The sequence below is a fragment of the Pleurodeles waltl genome, chromosome 7 (assembly GCF_031143425.1).
Source record: "Pleurodeles waltl isolate 20211129_DDA chromosome 7, aPleWal1.hap1.20221129, whole genome shotgun sequence".
Lineage (NCBI taxonomy): Eukaryota > Metazoa > Chordata > Amphibia > Caudata > Salamandridae > Pleurodeles > Pleurodeles waltl.
Window position 1 is genome coordinate 24,410,778 of NC_090446.1, and position 17,563 is coordinate 24,428,340.

Below are 17,563 nucleotides of genomic sequence, written 5' to 3' on the forward strand. Positions count from 1 at the left end.
CAACTGATATACTCTGCTTTGTGATGCCAACAAGGCTACCCCCACTAACCTCCCCATTAGAGTGCTTAGCACAGTGGTGTTGTGTGTTTCTAAGAATCTGTGATTCAATGAGTGGTGAATTCTACCACAACCAATGAGTTTGTCCTCAAGACACTTTTCTTTGTTGACATCTGAAATGTCCTTTCATATAACTTGTAAGGCTGTTCCTCATATTAAACGTGAATACCTCCCAAATAATACATTATGAGCCCACTATGTCACACTTTTTTTTACAGTCCTCATATGTCGTACCCTAACATTTTCATTGACTGCTCACTGTCCTCTTTCTTCAAGACAGCAATACTAATGGGGTGCAGAACATTGAACTCCCTCAAACTAAATGTTTGAGTGTTTTGCTTTCTTCAAAGTGCCCATTCAGAGGTTGAAAACAAAAATATATAAAAATATTAATAAAACTTCTTTGGATCTGCTGAATAAAATCTTTTCGATTACTTTGTTAATGAGCTCACTTTCCTACCAATAAGTGTTCTTAGAGCTGCGTTCATATCTTGGTTCCTAAGACTATATTATCCAGAGGATTAAACATTGGAATAAAAGCTGTGTAGAGGACAGAAAACAATTTGTCTTGTTCTAATGAATAGGAGGATGCAGGGCGCACATACATACAGATAACAGCACCATAGAAGACAGTCACAACAGTGAGGTGGGAAGTGCAGGTGGAGAATGCCTTGAGTCTCCCTTCAACAGAATGGATTTTTAGTATTACACAGATGATATAGACATAAGAGGTAATAGTTAGTGCAAAGAGGATCATCCCAGCAAATACACCTTCAGCGAAAATCAGAGTTTCAACAGCATGTGCATCACTGCAGGACAGCTTCATCAGTGCAGTGAGATCACAGAAGAAGTGGTTGATGACATTTTAGCCACACAAAGGCAACTGGGACCCCAAGGCAGCATGGGGTACATTGTCTAGAAAACCAGGCACCCATGAAAGAGCTACTAGCAAAATGCAAGATCTCTTGTTCATGATGACGGTGTATCGTAAAGGGTGACATGCCACATAGCGATCATAAGCCATGGCTGCAAGAAGGTAGAATTCTTTGCTTGTGAAAGATAGGAAGAAACACATTTGGGTAATGCACCCAATAAAGGAAATAGTCCTGCTTTTATTCCAAAAAGTTGCTAGCAGTTTGGGGAAAGTGACAGAAGTGCAAACGATGTCTAGAAAGGACAGGTCCTGGAGAAAGAGGTACATTGGAGTTTTCAGTCGAAGGTCCATAAATACTGGCACAATGATCACAAGATTGCCACACAGGTTTAAATGTAAACAAGCAAGAACACTGCAAAAAGGACTGTCTTCAGATCTGGGCTAACCGCGAAACCCACAATTAAGAATTCCGTCATGATTGTTTGGTTTTCCATATGCTCTGCAGACTTTAGACCGTGGAACACAATTTGAGTCGAAAGAAGATAAACATTATAAGACTGACTATTGCATATGTTTAGAGATTCTGTTAATGGGGGCATTCAAGTGTAAGAGAACTTAAAGTGTATATGCCTTGCAAAGATCATGAAAATGAGCTAGGTAGACATTTAGATGCCACAAATTACTTATAAGACATCAAACGTTGCATATGGTTTGTATTTGAAATTAGTTGACTCTTCTGTAAATAAAATTACTTAGATTCAAAAGATACAAATTGGTGCAGTACTTACTTTTATATTGTTATTCCTATCATGCAAGGATATCAGACTTCACACTGAAAAAGGAGACATAAGGACTGCCTGAACCTCCTTCCACTGATGAGCAACGTAATTTGCAGATGTATTTGAGCCACATAGGTAAGGAATACCATTTCTCCATATATACAGTCCTAACAAGACATCTTCAAGAAGTAACCTAAGATTCTTCTGCTCCAATGCCATGTCCCTGTATAATTACATTCCATGACATTAGAACTTGGAATTTACCCAGAATCTAATTTGTCTTAATATAAATATGAAATACATTGATCTCCTTAATTTCCTTTTCCTTGATCTGACTTGTTAATGTAAATATTCTCTAGCATTTATTTTACACTCCTTTGTTTTTACTGCTGCAATATTCGTCATTTTTGCTCTGGATCATTCAACTTTTAACTTATGTAAATAACTCAATAACCTTATTAGGTCTGGTTTGCACTACAGAAAGGTGCTAAATAAGTTAATTCAAATGAATTCCTTTAAGACTTCACCATGAGTTTCAAGGAAGTTGGTTCGATGAATATTCAGAGGGCCAGAATCTACGTTACCGGCCCGTTTCTCTGCACCAAAGTCCGGTCACTAAATGTTTTTCCCTTGAAATGGGGAATAACTGCTCTGCCCTGTGTAATTTAACAGCCAGATTTCCTTATTTTGGCAATACCCTTGACATTTTTTGCTCACTCTGAGCTGACAGAAAGTGTTAGAGAGGAAGCCAGGATGGGTGGGAGGGAGAATGCATATGATGTAGGTCACGCTTGTGCCTTCTAGCCCGGAGACCTTGAAAGGGTAGGCAGGGGGCTGCATTGCTGTTGCCCACAGCCTGCCTCCTCCGACAAATGTAGCAGACCTAATGTTTCCAGGCCCAAACTCTCCAGTCTGACAATTCTGGGCTTAGAGACCCATAATGGCAACTATGGGTATTTAACCCTTAGTTATGGGTAAAATACTACAGCTTATAATGAGCGCCTCAGTCACTTCTACAATTTACATCATAATAAACCTGGCGTTGTCAAATGTAGGTGTGTATGATAGCATTTTCCATACCAGGAATGTTACCCTGGAAGAAGGAGTCTAATGTTAATTTGTATATGTATAACGCATTTGTATATAGTAGATTTGTTGTGATCAGGTGTTTCTCAGGCAATTTGTATTATTGTGCATTGCTACCAGCTATGTGCCATTTTACATATTTGCCCATATTTCTTCCAGCATAGGTTAGGGTAGGAAGACATATCCTACCCTTGGCTCAGTCGATGAGGTCAGCGAGCTATTGTAAATATATTTTATGAGTATTTCTTCTAAACTGAAAACAACTAAAATGCATGGCTACTCTTGCCTAGATGTCAAAAAAGACCAAATCACAATCTCCTGTAGTTGGCTTGTTGAAATTCATCTTTCTACTGTTTGAAATTCAAGAGGATTACACTGTTCTTCATTCAGGCTGTTAAGCCTAGATCAGTAGTTTCCAACCTGTGGTCTGGGGACCCCGGGAGGTCCATGAAGCCTCCTCAGGGGGTCTGTGACTTCATAGAAAATTAAGTAATATTAATAGATTAGGTCCCCAGTATTTAGTAGTGGCTCAGTGGGGGTCCCCGGATTCCAGTAATGATTCAGTGGGGGTCCATAGAAGTCAAAAAGTTGGGGACCGCTGGCCTTGATATTTAACTCTCTCCATCACACATTCCCCCCAAAGAACCTCCTACTACCAACTCTTTATTGAAACAGCAGGGCTTCAGCTCTCAACCATCCACGATCCATATGGCCATCCTTGGCACAATGTCACATTGTAGTCTAAGGTTGCCTGCATCTCCTTGCTTGAAAGAAGGTATCTGACATATGTGTTGGCAGAAATCAGATTACTTATCCACTCTAAGCAAGGCTTGTAAAGGTACATCACTGCCTTTTAGGCCTACCTTACAACTTTGTAATCTAAAAGGGAGCCATAGTTTTGAAGTTAAAAGTTAATCATTAATATCAGGGATTTCCAGTCCCCAGCAGAACAATTGGAATTGTGGTTAGAAAACGCCACTTTATAGAAACACTACTTTGCCCTAGGAATGTTAATCAGATTGAAAAAACGAAAATTAAGAAGGTTATGAGAATATTTATTTTTTAACTTTTTACTGTAGAGATGACTGAGTTTTCATTTTTAATCCATCTGTTCATGTCGTCTTTATATAATACTGATAATATTTTATGTGTGCTAAAAGAGAAAATAAAAAACACAGGTTATATTTGCACACAAGACGTTTTTACTCGACGGCTTCAATGATACCTGCATCATCTGAAACAATCGGGTTGCATTACCTGTTACAAATGATTTTGGAACCTCAGAGGACTCCAAAAAACTTCACTTCATACCTAGGTTCTGTATGTGCAGGAATATAAAGAGAACAATATAGTGAAAGACGTGAAGTAGAGGGAGAAGGTAGAGCAACAGAGATGATATAGAAAGATACATGAGGTAAGGACAGAAGAAAAATAAATAAAGGTGGGGTAAACGGAAGGAAGTATAAGGAGAGGTAGAAAGAGCAAAATCTAGATATAAAAAGACAGGCAAAGAAATAGAGACTCTTTTCTCGTGTGGCAGAAGGAAATGGAAAGGCAGAGTAGTACAGTGCTCCAAGGGGTGATGCAGACAGGAAGATAATGTATCACAAGGTGACTTAGAGTGAGGTAAAGGGAGCAACAGGTGAAAGGTAGAGGAAGCACTATAAGGAAAGGTATAGAAACGCAGGTCAAGTAAAGTGAGAAGGGGGGTGAAAGAAAGTTTTGTAAGGATCATGTCTTCCAGCGTAAAGGGCCCTGTTTCATTTCAGTTTGAAGACATGTTATTGAACATGGAACAAATGATGAATTGCTATTTCATAAAATGCATGTTTCTGGCATGTGCTTTTATTCTCTATATATACTGAATATCTATAAGTAAAATAAATTAAAAACACATTCAGAGGGAATTTAGTGACTATTTAGCTTAGAAATTGTGCCAAGAATATCATAAATCTTAGGACGGTTACACTCCATAATTCTAATATACTATCTATTTCAATCACTTGATTTTAGACCTCTTTTTTAAGTTTTAGGTTCTTAGCATTTACAGGACAGGTTCCATTTTTAGCTATAGTGTTCATTTAAGTTAGCCTATCCATTGTGTTTACCATTGGCCCAAATACTGCATGTCAATATGACGTAAAGTCCTAAGGTCTGAATCCATTTCAGGTAATGGAAGTTGCCATATTATGTAATGTAGGTTGCCATCTTAGGAAATGGGAGTTGCCCTCTTAGACAATGGAGGTCATCATCTATAGACAATAGACAATAGAGGTTGACACCTTTCCAAATGTATGCAGAATCATTGTCATGTCTGCCATTTGATGCAGATTTTAGCTGACCTTATCTTTCCAAGAACTGTGAAAGTGTCAAGTCATTCAGATATAGACATCACCAAAACACCCGGACCCAGATTCTCAAAGGTTTACCATCGGGTTAGCCTTACATTTGTAAAGCTAAATCGACACTAAACTTTTTTGGGTTTTCACAAATCAACAGAAATTGGTATTTGCATTGGTTTGTGTGGCAAAGGAACGCAAGGCAGCCTAAAACACTGGTTTGCATTACTTTGCATCATGGAGGCATTATATGGGTGGTACACTGGCGTAGCTGTGTTACCACACATGATTTTTGGCACTAAAACCTATTCTGACACATCAGTAGGAAGGGTTTAGTGGCAAAACTTAATGCAGCTGAAAAGCAGGCATTTAACGGAGAAATGTTTTTATTTCTCATCCTTTTCCTGCTTTGCATGTGTGCTGCAGAGTACAGCACACATATAAATTGGAAAAGTATTTCCACTTATCTTGGCAGAGTATTTTGTACAGATAGGATATTCTTCCTGTACAAAACCTATGCTACACTCACAGACACACCCTAGCACTGTGGCAGTAAGGTGTGTGTGTGGCTCACGGCAGCTTAAATCAGTGCCGGCACTAGGGAGAGGGTAGGAGAGTGCCATTTCTATGTGAATATAGAGTTCTCCTGCTCTCGCCTTGTCACGCAGCAAATCACAGCATTTTTGGCTGCTGTGCTGCATTGGGTGAAAGATTTCAGAATCTGGGCCCCAGTGCGACATCAGTCTGGGACAGGTACCATTTTCAATGTCAAATAACAACCATAACCCTCACAATGTAATCTATATCTACTTATTTTTACCTTATTAGTACATCCACCGATGTATATATGATCATATTAAAACATTTCAAAGATGGCATTGCACAATAGATCATAGATCAAATACAATGTATAAGAACTACCACTTGACCACTTAGAGAGTAGACAATCTTCACCCAGGTCACAGATGCAGATCCAGATGAGCACCAGACTCCATCCTGAAAGAAGAAGCATCCAAACAAGCTCCCTGATGCTCTGTGATGCATTTGAATCTTCCCTGAGAATTGGTGCCAGGATTGTGTTCTTGCACAGACAAAATCTCCTAGCTCTTGGCCTTGTGCTCGAAATAGCTGACAAGCTGTTCCAAACAGACAACAGAACCTGCTGTCTAGGCATGTGCACCTCCTCCGGAACTCAGTCTTATTATTTATTCATCTGCTAGAGGAGGCACAGAGCTTAGCGATAGCACAGTGGGGGTGTAATGACTGTAAATAGTGATGTTACACGTGCATCTTGTTTTCACTGTTATTGAACATATTAGCTGCTTTTTAATATCTTCTGTGATGTTAACAATATTATGTGCACTAGATCTCGACATTTTAAACTCACTATTTTAAAAGAAATATTTTGAGATACATATTCCCTTTCTAGTAATCTTGAATGTGTAAATAATTAATGAACGATTGTTTGGCTTACCACTGCTTCCTGTTAGTAACCCAAAAGCATTGACACCACCTCAGTTATGTTTTGGGTGGGGTTCTGCTGGGCTACAATAATCTGTTTTTCACATTCAGCGCTGGTGCATTGAACTCTTGCCACCTGTGGATGTGAAAACAAACCTTATAGAGCTGAGGAAAAGACTTAGTTCATGCAGATGTAACTGGAGACAGAGATAAAAGGTAGAAGGAGAAATGTGTGAAGTAAAAAGAAGAAGATAAGTGAACCATGTCGAAAACAGAAAGACAGGTGAGGCTTATGTAGAGGTAGAGAGTTGATAACGAAAATGAGGAACAGTTGGTGAGGTCAACAAATCTATAAAGAAAGAGGTTGAGAGAGGTAGTTGAAGTAGAGGTGGGAAGTTGAAATGGAGAAAGAGTTATGGGGAGAGATATGTGTTTGTGAGTGTGAGAGAGACACTGTGAGAGGAAGAAGCAAATGAGTTTATGATAGAGAAAAAGAGACAAAGAAATACAGGTAGTCAAACATGTGTATGGTATTTAGAGAGGTGAAGTAAAGGAAACAGAGGTAGAATTTGAGATAGAGAGATTTAGAGGTGAGGCAATGAACAACTGGTGAGATAAAATGAGAGGTTAGATTGTGAGATAGGGCTATTTAGAGAGATGAGTTAGAGAGGGAGATTTGACGTAGAGAGAAAAATGAGATGTGAGGTAAGGCAGAGTGGTGAGGTAGATACATGGTTGAGATAGAGATAGACAGAGAGAGAGAGATGGAAATGAGGTCATGTGAAAAAGTGAAGTTGCTGGATGAGAGATACTGGGAAGTCAGGCAGAAAATGTGCTGTGTGACAGAACAAAGGGATGAGGTAAAGAGAGTTAAGGTAGAGAGAAATGATCAAGAGTGACAGATTTAGATGTCAACACAAAGAAATCAGAGAGAGGAGCAAGGTCATGAGAAAGAGGTACAGATGATGTTGATATTTTTGTGTAGTGAGAGAGAGGTGAGGTAGACAAAGGTGAGATTGAGAGAGCTAGGATTGAGGAAGGGTTTAAGAAGCAGTGCTAAGGGAAATGAGGTAATGTGAAGTAAGGTGAGAGAAATGTTATGGAAAGCCTGAGAAAAGCCACCAACTGCAGTAGAGTCTGAGGGCTAAGGCTGAGCAGCCAACAAAGAAAGAGATTTACTTTTTAGTTTACCATGGAGCAGAGGTGTGTGCACGCTGTCTAGCTTAGGATTGGGAATGGAAGTATACCCTTAAGATATTTCTCCATCTTAGCACCTGCTTCAATTAACCTATAGCTCAGTCTGGCCATCTTTTTAGATTATACAGTGCTTCAAAATAAAAAATTAAAAACTATGGGTGCCTGGTCTAATCCACCCAAGTCATGCTCCCGCTGAAATAAAAAAAAAAACAGGATTTTAAGAGCAACATTGTAATGGCAGGAATTTTGTCTGTCCGCTATCTGACTTGGGGGCCTCTTGGAAGTTGGGGACCCCAGACAATTTACTATTCTGCCCATGCCGTAAAACATCTCTGAGTCTGGTGAGTTGGGAACATTAACACTCTCACTGATTGATATTGCATGTTTGTCTCTGCTTCTGCAAAGGACTGGACAAGGATGAAGGAAAGGCCTGGGCACATGATGTTCATTTATTCAGTTAGTGGATTTTGAAGCTAGATCATTTGATAACAATCTTTAAATAGTGACGTTTTTTAAGGTCGCCCAATCTGTATATGACTGTTGATTACCTTTAACTAACTTTACAGTTATATTCTGCAATCTTGGCTATTGTAACTAACCATAAAACTACACTACCATGATTTTTGCTTCCAAGATGTATGACAAATTTCCAATTTCAATTAGAAATGCCAAAGAAGGAAAGAACACACTGACACCAAAGCCAGAGATAGTATAAGTGGAAAGAAATCAGCACGTTAATCTGTTATAGGATTGTATTACCGAGCCTTTGAAGCAAAACACGCAAGTGAGAGGTCACATGGTGCAATTTGCAACCACTGTATCTGATGTAAAGGTTATGCACACATGCACTGGACAATCAGCCACAAACTACTTTTTGTTTAGATTTGATCAAAGGGAATATACACATCATCAATTGCTGGACTTTGTCCTAATCGGTTGTCTTCACACTGCCCCTTGAGAGATATAAATGGTGAATTCTCTGTTCCTAGTCACTAGTGAAAGCTGTTTAGGTCCTCTCAGTCCTTACTGCAGCTACTAAGACTGTCTACGGAGCTGTCCCATCATGAGGATTCTGCTCATGTCTGCTCTGTTGGCCCTCGCAGTCGCAGATGTAACAAACTCTGGTAAGTCTTTGACTCTGAGACCATAAAGCAGGAAGCTTTGTGCCTCTACAGGACAAGCCAACAGACAGGCTTTAAAGGCAGAGCTCATCTCCAAGGCTTTTGTGATATTGGGATCACTGTGTGGAGCACCAATGCTTTTGATCTGAATCTTAACATGTCTGGATCATGGCACCGCTAAAGCAGGAGACAGGGCAGTGGCAGAAGATCTACATATCAGGAGACAAGTGTCTTACTTTTGGGTAAGAGTGTCCAGCACTCCTGAAAGGAAAATGATGGTTTATTTTTTTACCACTTTCAACTTGATGTCTTGCAAACAGAAGAAATCTTCAGTACATAACAGTGATAAGAGAGGACACATGAATCTAGAACATCACAGGATCTAACAATTCATGGTGAGGTATATTTATGTAGGAGTTGCATCACCTTTGCTCTACGCATCTATGCAATGGGTGCAAGAGAGCTACAAACCGTAAGTTTGATTTATCCAGCCACACAGGGCCACCTTGTATAACACAATTCAGTGTAAATTGCTGCATTATTATGCACCAGGGAGTCTTTCCATTGCTGGAGCATTGGTGTTCCCAAGCATCCATCCATGGATTTTAATGCATTCTTAGATTTACCATCAGTGGTTAACCCGGAAATGAATCAAATTGCTGCACCTCCCCAGGTGAGGCATAATGTAGGAGAACTAAATTTATTTCTCATAATGTATTCCTCTTTCTATGTGTGTTGCCCCATGGGATTGCCCCTTCATACACAAAAACAATCCTGCATACAATGCAGGCACCCTCACACCATAGTGCAAGGGTGCCTGCATTGGTGCTAGGCAGCAGATTGTGCGTCAGTTGTAGGAAATAACAGGAATGTGCTGTATAATGTTAAGTATAGAGCATGCCTGCCCTTTCTCTATCACGCAGTGCAGCGCAACAAGGTGACTTGCTGTGCTGTGTGATAATTTCATAAATATGCCCCTTTACTTCTTTGCCCACCTCTAGTACTGCACATCACTAGCTAGCAGTAATTGTCTAGAAACATAAAGAGTCCAGGTGTAATCTGCATAGTGGTCAGGGAGTTTTTGCATCAGGAATCATGTCTGAATGACATTTAACCTCAATCCAAATAAAAGGTAGGATTCACAAATATTCAGTGGCATGAGTGTTTAACAGTGCACTCTAAGATTCTTCATGGTCTCATGGCCCATACATTCTTCACACCTCTCTCCTTAGCTTTGACTTCCCTTACCAAGGCCATGAGAATAGACCTTCCTCGGACTGATAGTTAAGTTTATCTTGGATTTTGAAGATTCATCCATTCAAAATTTGTAAGTATCATCCTAACAAGAGCATCAGAGAAGCACACTCTGCTAAGCCGTTTTTAATGGCCACAGGTTCTAGTCCTCCCTCTATCTCATAAAACATATGTGGTCTTGAGAACCTTCATATTTACTCAGGTTGTATTTAGGAAAACGTAGGCATGACTTTAAGCAGGAAATTTGTATAAATTAAAAATGTGGGCAAGGTTTCTGTAACATTAACTTATTTTCTTTACCTATTCTGTATACAGACCGATCTCAGAATGAGGGTGCTCAGAAGCCAGGGATGTGCTTTGAAGAATTTTTCAAAAAACACCATGATGAGTTTAAGAAGATGGAAGCTAAATCAACCAAAGAGACATCCAATCCACTGTTGCATCAAAATGATCATACACAGCAGAATACAGATGGGCCCTACCCTAACGGCGATGGACCTTCTTCTTGGAGCAGCAAACCTCGCCCAGATTTCTCCAAGTTCAAGGGCTGTTCCGTAGACTGGGATTGTGATGATGCAGATAAATGCTGCCATACAATGTCTGGCATGAAGTGCACCAGGCCCATGTTCGGTACGTATCCATGGTTTCTCACCCATTCCTTGTCTGAGGGTTCTCTAAAGTATTTGTTGCTCCTACAACTGGATATGGGTTTAGCTGTACCTAGTGGTATGACAGATGAAATTGCAATGGGAGTTTGCTTCTCTCTTGTTTAGGAGTTTGTTCTGATTAAATGGGGGGTGAGGGACTAATAGGGGCTGAAAATTAGTAATTTTTCAAATCCCAAGAAGATTTGTACTTTTCACTTTTAATTTACACAGGTTTGCCTTGGCAATGCAAAAACTAGTAACAGGAATCAAGTCACCATTCGTACCAAACCCACTCCTTATATCTATTTTGCATGTTTTTGTTTAATATAATTAACTAAGGAGTGTTAATTGTTCCGATTTCAACAGCAAGATGAGCTTTGGCTCAAGAAATTCATAAATCAGGTAAAAACAACTTTTGTCAACTAAAGTCCCCTACTCACTAATAGGGTTTGAAAAAGTCATTTCAGGAATTAGTAGTCTCCCCAAAAAAGAAACAAGTGACAGGAGGCATGCTCGCTGCTCATCACTAAAAGGTTTGCACATACGCTGCACATTGAGGTCTGTAGAACAAAAAGAGCTCTCTCCTCAATCTTTAAAAGATGACTACAAAAGCAGAAGTTCATATGCACAAATGTGGATACATGTTGTATGAATGAACTTCAAGAAGGCATTCTAGTACTGATATATTTTAATTCATATCCATTGTACATATTGTGAACATACCTGAGAAATCTCAAAAGGTTTATAAATTGGAAGTTAGAAAAGTACCTACTTAGAAAACATATGTGTAATAGATGCGCCTTATCATGAAATGGCTCTAAACTAGGCGTGCCCAGTGCGGGATCAGGGTGATGGAGCCATGGCAGAGTTATAGGTAAATCTCTTAAATTAATGGTGCTCCAATGGCTCAACATAGAGCTCATTCACATAAACAGTCCTTAGCTTGAACATCTCAGAAGGACCTTGACCTGGATCCAGAAGTGAATCTCTGTAGTTTAATCCCACACTGAACTATATGAGTGCATGGTGGTGATGATCGCGCTGTACTATGACAACAATGTGCTTTTTCCAATCATGTTTGACTGCCAGAGTAAAATTAAATGTAAAGAGGCACAAGAGAGCATCATTTGGTAACCCAATATGTGAGAAAAAGGCAGGTACAGACTTTTATCCAAGGGCCAAAAGTAATGCAAACTGTCAATGCAGGTTCATAAAGAGGAACCTGGCTCTTCTACATTGGATCATTGTATATTTATTTAGTGCATGGTGTAGGTAGGAGGGGGGGCAGGGAAGTACTTTATTTATGTCAGAAGTTATTTAGATATATGCAGGCTACAGGAACAAATGGGAGGCGCCTACATAATTTCCACATTCAAATTCTGTTTGGTCATTGCTGCTCGCACAACAAGATGATGAAGAAAAGGAAAGAAGGATCAGGTTTCTTTGGAGGGCAAACAAATTAAGGGACTTCTTCAGGGCCTTCCAGTGTTTTCTGTGTGTTTGGCTAACATAAGAGGCCATACTTGTATGGGACCAAGAACACACAACAATGAAGCTTGGCCTCGTTGCTCTTCTGTTTGCTTCTCTTATAAATTCAGTTCGTTTTCTTTCTCATATAGCTTATGTAACTGTGTTTTAAACATAAGGAAGATTTAAATAGGCCCTTGATTTACAGAAAATGTAGTAGGATCATCACACTGCTCATTTTGGCAGGTCCAATAACTGTGTCTTGTTTGCTCAATTACTAAGAACATTATATGTTAATACCTGCTGCCAGGGAAAGATGTTTGCAGTATGCCATATGAAGCTATGATTGAAGAAGAGTTGTGCAGCTCTGTGCCACCTTAAAGCAACCACTAGAAGTTGAAGGTGAACAAAACATATTCACCATCACTTCATACAGGTCTCCCAAGGCAGAAAAGGAGTAGCCATTGACAAAATTAGTGTATATGAATTTCATCACTTTGGGGCTGAGACACACTCTAATAGTGCTTGTTTTAAAGACCAGCCTTGCCATTAAAAGTGAGTCACACCAGTCCTTTAATAAACCTTTATTTGCATGTTTGTGTTTTTTAGAGGGCCATCATAAAGGAGCAAATCCAGAAGACCATGCTCCAGCTGAGTTTGGGTCAAGACACAAAAGGGATGCCAGTGATGAAGATGAAGATGAGTTCTGGCTGCAATCGGAGGCCCCCAATGAAATGGTGAATGGAAATGAGGATGAAGAAGTACAGGAAAAAGGAAGAATAAAGAGGAGCAAAAAGGGAAATGGGCATGGAAAGGGGACAAAGGAGGGTGGCGGAAAAAGTAGTGATTCAGGAAAGCAAAAAGGGAAAGGGAAGGGGAAAGGAAAAGGAAAAGGTAAAGATAGTGATAAGGGAGCTAAGCGGGGATAGAAAGGGAATTAAAGAGTGAGATTGTTTGGAGAGAAAGTGAGTGTAATGGAAAATGGCAATGGCAAGGAAAGAGCCCATACAGAGGTTAAATAGAAAAACTATAGCATGAGTAGTTACACAATTGCATTGCTACTGTTGCTTTGAATTAATTGCTCTTGTTATTGCTTTCAATGTTTGAAGGCCAATCAGTTATTTTCACTGTCACAATTATAAGTAGAATAAAAATGCATTTGAAAACTATGCATGCAGAATCCAAGATGCTTTTATTGGTCTACTACTATCTTGAAGAGTGCCCTTATATTTCTGTCATATTTCAAGAACAGCAAAGATTTGTACCAAATACACAGATCAAAAGGGTCTGATTTTAAATTGGGTAGTAACTGAAAATCCATTGTTTTTTAAAAAGGCTAAATACTAAAGTACATGTTCCGCGACATTTCCTGCTCAATACTTTTTTTTGGTAGAATGAAGTCCACCAGTAGACTCCCATCTAGATTTACCAGCTTCCCGTAAAATTCCAGCATGCTCTTTTATCAGCCAGCATTCAATCAGATCCTAAGACCATCACTTCAACACGGGAAGAACCACAATCTCTGTCCATGCACTATACCTGCCTTCAACCATCCATTCCACTGACATGGCTACTGGTAGTATTTTTCCACACTTCCTTGGGTGGTGGGATCCTGGTGAATAAATGACGGTTTGTGTGGAGATCAGCAGGAAGTGTCCTTACTTCTACACTGATGTCACTGTCCCTCCAAAAGAACCTGCACCCTAGGGCCCTGCTGAATGCCTGGAAACTGAGATTCTTCCTGTACTTCTCATAATTTGTGGTAGTGCAGGGATGTGGAGAATTGGGTGGGATACTGAAAGTTGACTGACCCCAGATGGCCAATACTGTACCACCTCTCTTATATATTGGGTGTCTTTTCCACAGGCAGGTTCAGGGTAGTGATAGCATACCTAGCTGGGTGTTATACTTGCCTTTGACCTCTTTCTCTAATTGGTGGCTGGAAAATTAATTACATTACCTTGGTGATTCTGACACCCTAATTCTTACATTTTGAGTGGTTTTTTTGGACTACGTGCATGAAAGATGTACCACAATGTACTTTGCAATTTCTTTTCTCTCACCATGCCTTGTAATTACTGGCCTTGAGGCAGATGGTGGTTTGTTGGCAGAGGGAATCTAATATCTCCCTTTTGCCACAGTGAATGGAAAGGACAGGGGACCTCCTCATGAGTTACTCATAGCGGTATCCCCTTAGGAACATGCTACTCTAGGCATCAACACATTTTGTGCTGTCTCCTGGCCCAGAATTATACCATCCTCAAACTTCCAACCCTTAAATTCCAACTTGTGGACATTGAACTTGGAGATTCCTGAATAGCTGTGGGCTTGTGGGCAGCTGCTGCAGCTGGTCCCTGTCTGCTCTTATTCTGAAACAGAAAAAGCTCACCCCATCTGAATTTAAAGAAAGTGTGTCCTCTCAGTACACTGCATCCCATCCTGACTGGGCAAAGACAAAAAAGCCTATCAACATTTACCATGTGATCTTAGCAACTGGACCTCGCATCACAGCATTTGCATGCTATTCTCCAATCCTGGGGAAATAACTTGACTTTTTATCTCAGGTAAGAACTACCCCTTATTGTAAATTCCAGCCCTGCTCTTCCACCACTGAGTTAACAAGGAACTTGTAATGTGGATTTTGACCCCTTCGCTGCCAGGCCTTTTCCCCCTCCTGTGCCAAGCCTTTTTTTGGCTATTTGGGGCAGTTTGCGCTTAGGCCCTCATAACTTTTTGTTCACATAAGCTACCCATGCCAAATTTGCGTCCTTTTTTTCCTGCATCCTAGGGACTCTAGAAGTACCCAGACTTTGTGGGCTCCCCTGAAGGAGACCAATAAATTAGCCAAAATACAGTGAAACATTTTATTTATTTTTTTTAAATGGGAAAAAAGGGCTGCAGAAGGCAGCTCGTGATTTTGTCCCTGAAAACGGCACCAACAAAGGGTTTGTGGTGGCAAGATCACCATCTTCCCAGCTTTCAGGAACAGGCAGACTTGAATTGGAAAACCCAAGTTTTCAGTACAATTTCGACATTTTACTGGGACATACCCCATTTTTACTATTTTTTGTGCTTTCAGCCTCCTTCCAGTTAGTGACCAAAATGGGTGAGAAACCAATGCTGGATCCAGGAAAGCTAAACATTTCTGAAAAGTAGACAACATTCTGAATTCAGCAAGGTGTCATTTGTGTAGATCCTACAAGTGTTTCCTACAGAAAATAACAACTGAAATGAAAAATATATTGAAATTGAGGAGAAAAAAACTGTCATTTTTCTCCACGTTTTACTCTGTAACTTTTTCCTGCGATGTCAGATTTTTGAAAGCTATATACTGTTACGTCTGCTGGACTCTTCTGGTTGCGGGGATATATAGGGCTTGTAGGTTAATCAAGAACTCTAGGTACGCAGAGCCAATAAATGAGCTACACCTTGCAATGGGTTTTTATTCTATACCGGGTATACAGTAATTCATTTACTGAAATATAAAAAGTGAAAAATAGGTATCAAGAAAACCTTTGTATTTCCAAAATGGCCACAAGATAAGGTGTTGAGAAGCAGTGGTTATTTGCACATCTCTGAATTCCGGGGTGCCCATACTAGCATGTGAATTACAGGGCATTTCTCAAATAGACTTCTTTTTTACACACTGCCTTAATTTGTGGAAGGCAAAAATTTTAAGAAAGACAAGGGGCAATAACACTTGTTTTGCTATTCTGTGTTCCCCCAAGTCTCCCGATAAAAATGGTACCTCACTTGTGTGGGTAGGCCTAGCGCCCACAAAAGGAAATGGCTCAAAACACAACATGGACACATCACATTTTTTCACAGAAAACAGAGGTGTTTTTTGCAAAGTGCCTACCTGTGGATTTTGGCCTCTAGCTCAGTCGGCACCTGGGGAAACTTAGCAAACCAGTGCATTTGTGAAAACTAGACACCTAGGGGAATCCAAGATGGGGTGACTTGTGGGGATCTGACCAGGTTATGATACCTAGAATCCTTTGAAAACCTCAAAATTTGACCCAAAAAACACCTTTTCCTCTCATTTCGGTGACAGAAAGTTTTGGAATCTGAGAGGAGCCCCAAATTTACTTCCACCCAGCGTTCCCCCAAGTCTCCCGATAAAAATGGCACCTCCCTTGTGTGGGTAGGCCTAGCGCCCTCGAAAGGAAATGGCCCAAAACACAACATGGACACATCACATTTTTTCACAGAAAACAGAGGTGTTTTTTACAAAGTGCCTACCTGTGGATTTTGGCCTCTAGCTCAGCCGGCACCTGGGGAAACCTAGCAAACCATTGCATTTTTGAAAACTAGACACCTAGGGGAATCCAATATGGGGTGACTTGTGGGGATCTGACCAGGTTCTGTTACCCAGACTCCTTTGCAAACCGCAAAATTTGACCAAAAAAACACTTTTTACTCTCATATCGGTGACAGAAAGTTCTGGAATCTGAGAGGAGCCACAAATTTCCTTGCACCCAGCGTTCCCCCAAGTCTTCCGATAAAAAGGGTGCCTCACTTGTGTGGGTAGGCCTAGCGCCGACGAAAGGAAATGGCCCAAAACAGAACGTGGACACATCACATTTTTTCACAGAAAACAGAGGTGTTTTTTACAAAGTGCCTTGCTGTGGATTTTGGCCTCTAGCTCAGCCGGCACCTAGGGAAACCTAGCAAACCAGTGCATTTTTGAAAACTAGACACCTAGGGGAATCCAAGATGGGGTAACTTGTGGGGCTCTGACCAGGTTCTGTTACCCAGAATCCTTTGCAAACCTCAAAATTTGACCTAAAAACACTTTTTCCTCTCATTTCTGTGACAGAAAGTTCTGGAATCTGAAAGGAGCCACAAATTTCCTTCCACCCAGCCTTTCCCCAAGTCTCCCGATAAAAATGGTACCTCACTTGTGTGGGTAGGCCTAGCGCCCACGAAAGGAAATGGCCCAAAACTCAACGTGGACACATCACATTTTTTCACAGAAAACAGTGCCTACCTGTGGATTTTGGCCTCTAGCTCAGCCGGCACCTGGGGAAACAAAGCATTTCTGAAAACTAGAAATCTAGGGGAATCCAAGATGGGGTGACTTGTGGGGCTCTGACCAGGTTCTGTTACCCAGAATCCTTTGCAAACCTCAAAATTTGGCTACAAAAACAAATTTTCCACACATTTCGGTGACAGAAAGTTCTGGAATCTGGAAGGAGCCACAAATTTCCTTCCACCCAGCGTTCCCCCAAGTCTCCCGATAAAAATGGTACCTCACTTGTGTGGGTAGGCCTAGCGCCCA

At 40.5% G+C, this 17,563-nt stretch overlaps 1 protein-coding gene and 1 pseudogene across 1 annotated transcript; one reads left to right on the top strand and one right to left on the bottom strand.

Annotated features, from left to right (window-relative positions):
* Positions 1 to 541: 541 nt before the first annotated feature.
* LOC138246744 (olfactory receptor 5AR1-like) lies at positions 542 to 1,282 on the bottom strand (annotated as a pseudogene).
* A 7,484-nt stretch (positions 1,283 to 8,766) lies between these two features.
* Positions 8,767 to 13,451, top strand: LOC138247143 (uncharacterized). Its single transcript, XM_069201883.1, has 3 exons — positions 8,767 to 8,917; positions 10,484 to 10,798; positions 12,892 to 13,451. Exons 1-3 carry the CDS (start codon positions 8,857 to 8,859, stop codon positions 13,209 to 13,211), a joined length of 696 nt encoding a protein of 231 aa, XP_069057984.1. The 5' UTR covers positions 8,767 to 8,856; the 3' UTR covers positions 13,212 to 13,451.
* Positions 13,452 to 17,563: the final 4,112 nt, after the last annotated feature.

What these genes read in the sequence shown, in the direction of transcription:
- LOC138247143 (XM_069201883.1), top strand. Translation starts at nt 8,857, where the DNA reads ATGAGGATTCTGCTCATGTCTGCTCTGTTGGCCCTCGCAGTCGCAGAT. An exon ending in CGCAGATGTAACAAACTCTG is followed by an intron (nt 8,918 to 10,483) that starts GTAAGTCTTTGA and finishes TTCTGTATACAG; the next exon opens with ACCGATCTCAGAATGAGGGT. An exon ending in GTGCACCAGGCCCATGTTCG is followed by an intron (nt 10,799 to 12,891) that starts GTACGTATCCAT and finishes TGTGTTTTTTAG; the next exon opens with AGGGCCATCATAAAGGAGCA.